The sequence below is a fragment of the Mustela nigripes genome, chromosome 11 (genome assembly GCF_022355385.1).
Source record: "Mustela nigripes isolate SB6536 chromosome 11, MUSNIG.SB6536, whole genome shotgun sequence".
Classification (NCBI taxonomy): Eukaryota; Metazoa; Chordata; class Mammalia; order Carnivora; family Mustelidae; genus Mustela; species Mustela nigripes.
In genome coordinates this window covers 1,830,950-1,835,568 of record NC_081567.1, presented here as the reverse complement: position 1 = coordinate 1,835,568, position 4,619 = coordinate 1,830,950, and the positions used below count along the sequence as shown (strand labels likewise).

Sequence of the window (4,619 nt, the reverse complement as noted above, 5' to 3'; positions counted from 1 at the left end):
GTGCAGGTGTGCAGGGAGGATGTGCAGGTGTGCAGGGGATGCGCAGGTGTGCAGGGGATGCGCAGGTGTGCAGGGGATGCGCAGGTGTGCAGGGAGGACGCACAGGTGTGCAGGGAGGACGCACAGGTGTGCAGGGGATGCGCAGGTGTGCAGGGAGGACGCACAGGTGTGCAGGGAGGACGCGCAGGTGTGCAGGGGATGCACAGGTGTGCAGGGAGGACGTGCAGGTGAGCAGGGAGGACACATAGGTGTGCAGGGAGGACGTGCAGGTGAGCAGGGAGGACACACGGTGCAGGTGAGCAGAGCCCGCAGAGCCTGAGGGGCTGTCATCTAGAACCTCCGGGCTCCCCAAAGCTCACATTGTCCTGCAGAAACCAGCTTCGTGCTGATTTTGCCCAACCCCACATTTGGTGACTCTCATAGCGTAGGCAACCTCTTCCTCCTGCTGAGCATGTGTCGCCTTCAAGGGGCAGCTGCGTCCCCCTGCTCAGAGGTTGCCGCGGTGCCGGCAGAGCCACATGCGAACTCACTGCTCTTGGTTGCCCCCAGGGTGGCCTGCAGGGCAAGTGGGACCAGCCCTTGTATGTTCCAACAGTGCCAGTGTTTGTAGAGGAAAAAACTGAAGATAAGCTTGAAAATAGGTGTTTTAGTGTCCTGAGGCTCTCCTTTGATAGTTCCCTCGGAAGTCCCAGAGGACAGCCGACCAGTCCCATGACTGCCAGCAGCTGTGTGGTGTCCTGCCCTCCTTAGCGCAGTCAGCGCCCGGCCACCCTATGACTGCCATGTCCCCAAGCAGTCTGAGTGTGGCTTTTCCTGTGACTAGGCGCCCCCCTGCCTCCCCTCCCTCCCTCACCACCGAGCTCACACCCAGGGTGCAGGTGGACTGAGGATTGGGGAAGTCAGCTGTGCTGAAGAAAGCGGGGTGTGGGGGGTGTCTGTTGGGAAGCTCACGGCGTTCCCTGGGCATCCCCTGGTCCTGCCTGCCTCCCCCGCCTGGAGGCCTGAGTCTCGAGAGAGGTGGCTCTGACCCATTCTGGTGGCCGCCCGCCCCGGCTGCCCACAGGTCACAGCCCCACCCCGGCCCCAGAATCAGAGCACCGCCCGTGCCCCTTGATCCCCGCCGGCCAGCCCTCAGCTGTTGCAGGTGTTGGCCTTTTGGAGATGGCCAGCATGTTCAGAGCTGGGCTTGGCAGCCGAGGTGGCTCTGTGGCGGCTGAGACACAGTTCTGAAGGTCTGCCCCACCCTGAGCCGCTGGGGTGACAGCCTCCTCTGCTTCCTTGCAGGGCCGCCCTCTCCCTCAGGACCACGACCCCAGCCCCAGCCCACCGAGCCTCCGCCCGCAGATGACAGCAGCTCCGATGACTCAGATGAGATTGTTGTGGCTCCTGTGCTGCCCACGAGGAAGGCCACCGCCCCACCATAGGCCCCAGCCCTGGGTCCTCGCGCGGTGCCGGCTCCGCCGGGGAGCTCAGGGTTTTGAGGACGAGGTGCGCTCTAGAGGACATAGTGACCAGAATTGGAAAGTGATTTATCCCTTTAGGCAAGAACTACCTAGTCCACAGCTCAGCGCTCTCTTGGGCTTTTCTCTTGGGTGTAGGTTTGCTGCCTGTGTGGTGGTTTGTGTAGGAATCCTGAAGCCTTTGCTTCATGTCTGGGCTGGTTTTCAGTTTCAGCCAGAGAGACATGTGTGTCCAGGATGGGGGCAGCCACGAGTGGGGCAAACACACGCTCCGGGTGGCGGCTTCCTGGCTACCGTTGGCCTTGAGCTGGGAAGAGCTGCTCTGTCTGGAGCCACCCAGCGGTACCTCCTTCTGCCTGCCAGCACCTTCTCCGACACCACGTGCCCCGACCTCCACCCAGTAAGTAGGTCAGGCTGGACACGCCGGGGCCATGCCTTCCAGAAGAGAGGGACATGACTGGCCTGTGCAGGGCAGGCTCTCCCCACCCCTGTGACGGGACATGAAGATGTCAGGGCTCCAAGATAGGCTTGGGCTCCTCGGGCTGCTCCTTCCTGTGCCTCTCCACACAGACCCTCGTCTGCCATCGTCCCCACCTCCCCGGGGCACTGTCCCCATGAGCTGCTATGCCCAGGAGGGAGTCTGGTGGAATTTTGAGACTCGCAGGGGGGCCGGCTGTCCCCAGGCCCGGAGGAAGGGACAGCGGGGAAGCCCGCGAGCCCTTGCCACGTGCACACCCCAGCTCCACGGCCCGGCCTCTGCCGCACAAAGCTCACTCAGAAGCTGAGTCTTGCCAGTTGTTTGCGAGATCCACCCTTGATGATGGTGACATGGAGAGCCTCTGGCTTGGGTGGCATTTCAAGAGTCTCTAGAGCCCCATGTCCCCGAGGCCAGGTGTCTGACGTTAGAAAGCTCGCTCTTGCTGGGACTGAGGGTGGCCCCTGGAGCCCTTCTGAGGTCACCCCTGGGGGAGCATGATGGTCTCCTTGGGGAACCTCAGGCCATCCTCCACCAGGTCAGGAAGCTTCCAGCTCCCACACCAGCTAGGCATGTGGCGGGGCGGTGCTCTGCATCGCCATCCCCCGGTGGGAGGGGTCTCCTCAGCTAGGTTCTGTTCCCACAGCGGGTCGAGAAAAATTCAGCTGGAACGCTTGATTGTTTAGCTTTTCTTCTTTGTTCGGTCATGGGCTGCCTCGTCAGTCAATTCTTTTCTCTTTTTCTCCCACTGGACTCCTTGGTAACTTGACTGAATCTGTTGCTGGCCCTGGCTTGTGGCATCTGTGGGGTGCACTCCCCAGGCACTGGACTACCCTTGCGGGGAGCAGACTCGGAGCTCAGGGGCCAGTCAGCACCGGGGGTGGTGAAGGTGGGGCCCGTGGCCTGTATGCTCCCAGGACGCAGCCCCCCACCCCTCAGGCAAACAACGGCCTTCCTGCCCACTCTTCGCTCTGAGGAGCCGTGGCCTCAGGGGTTCAGGTCAAAGGGACATCCCTGCCTCAGGTCCAGAGAACCAGGCCCGCTCAGGAGAAGCGCAGGGGCAGCTGCGCACGGCGTTCGGGCTGGCCTGTGCGCCATGGCCAGAGGGGCCTGGCCGGCGGACGGGGCTGAGAAGACAAGGTCAGCCCCTGTACTTGGGGTTTTCCAAGGAAATACCACAGAGAACTGTGAATGTGTACACTTGTCTATGCACTTGGGTGCGACGCTGTTGATCTATTAAAAACCAACAGTCTCAAAGCTGCCTCGGTCACTGATGCGCCTCCAGGCCATGACTGGAGCTGATGTCCACCACACACACCCTCTGCGGGATGGCCTGCCCCGCGGCTCTGTCACCCTGCAGGTCCCGCGGAGAACCCCAGGCACCAGTGTGCTTGCAGGGCCTGGGTGTGGGGCTGGGGCTCCGCGGCTGCAGAGGGGCCCTGAGGAACTGTGGCCGATGTGTCGCTCACCCTGGGGCCAGTCCCCGCTGAGGCCCACGAGACAGAGGGGAAGGGGATCCTGCCAGAAGGCCCTGAGCACCCCAGAGACACAGGTCACTGCCCTTCTGGGGGGAGGCCCGGGGGCATGCATGGCTCACTTTGCCCGGGTTGTCACGGCACCTGTACATCAGCCCGGACCCCCAGCAGCAGAACCATTTATTGTCAGTCTGTGTAGGTAGCTGGGTTCTGAGAAGCTGCTGCCTCTCCATCCCAGGTACCCTCCAAGTGCCCGGTCCTGGCTGACCAGGGAGGCCACAGTCACTCTCCAGGGCAGAGCGCATGCCGGCACCCTGGCCGCGGGGGTGGGGGTGGGGCTCCAGGCTGCGGCCACCCACCCTCCCAAAGCAGTGTGTTCGGAGGCCCTGGGGCCACTGCCCAGGATGCACGCTGACCTGGCCTGGCCTTCAAGATGCTGTTCCTGGGGCGCCTGGGTGGCTCAGTGGGTTAAGCCGCTGCCTTCGGCTCAGGTCATGATCCCAGGGTCCTGGGATCGATCCCCGCATCGGGCTCTCTGCTCAGCCGGGAGCCTGCTTCCTTCTCTCTCTCTCTGCCTGCTTGTGATCTCTCTCTGTCAAACAAATAAATAAAAATCTTAATAAATAAATAAATAAATAAAAGATGCTGTTCCTGTCACCAGGACATTGGGGTGACCCCAGCCCAGGAGCCAGGGACGGACCATTGTGTCACTTGTCTGAAGGTGCTGGCCAATGACATATGAGTCCAGGCCGTGCCGTGGCCTCTGCAGTCCTCAGCTCCTACCCACCCAGCAAGCGTGGGCTGAGGAGAAGGGGCAGGAGGAGCGGGTGCAGGTGAGAAGACCGCGGGGCAGGACCAGCTGGTGTGTGGGCCGGACCGTGGGCAGACGTGAGGCACGTGCGTGTGGCGAGCCAGGAGGTGGGTGGTTCTCAGGGAGTGTGGCTGCCGGTGTCTCTGCAGAGTGACCAGGGAGGGGGGTGCGGGCTGGGAGGCGCCCCCAGCAGGGAGGAGGGGCGGAGCCCCACAGGCCTCCAGGGTTCCAGGCACCCCCATTTGTTTGCTCTTCCTCTTTGAGCTAAGAGGGGGTCTGTAGAACAGACGCCGCGGCCCTAGCTACACGTGCCGCCTGTGTTGTGTCCTAGCCCTTCCGGCCAGAGCCCTCTGTCCCCACAAGAACACCTTCATGAGGCCAGTCTAGCTCATCCGTCG

General features: G+C 62.5%; 1 protein-coding gene across 3 annotated transcripts in view; it reads left to right on the top strand.

Moving 5' to 3' along the window:
* The window catches only part of IQCE (IQ motif containing E), a 46,637-nt gene extending 42,634 nt beyond the window's left edge, over positions 1–4,003 (top strand). For all 3 annotated transcript variants that reach the window (XM_059414312.1, XM_059414311.1, XM_059414313.1), the window contains one exon: positions 1,285–4,003. In XM_059414312.1, coding sequence (XP_059270295.1) covers positions 1,285–1,424 — 140 coding nt within the window. In that variant the 3' untranslated portion in view covers positions 1,425–4,003. The remainder of the gene's footprint in view (positions 1–1,284) is intronic.
* The last annotated feature ends 616 nt before the right edge of the window (positions 4,004–4,619 follow it).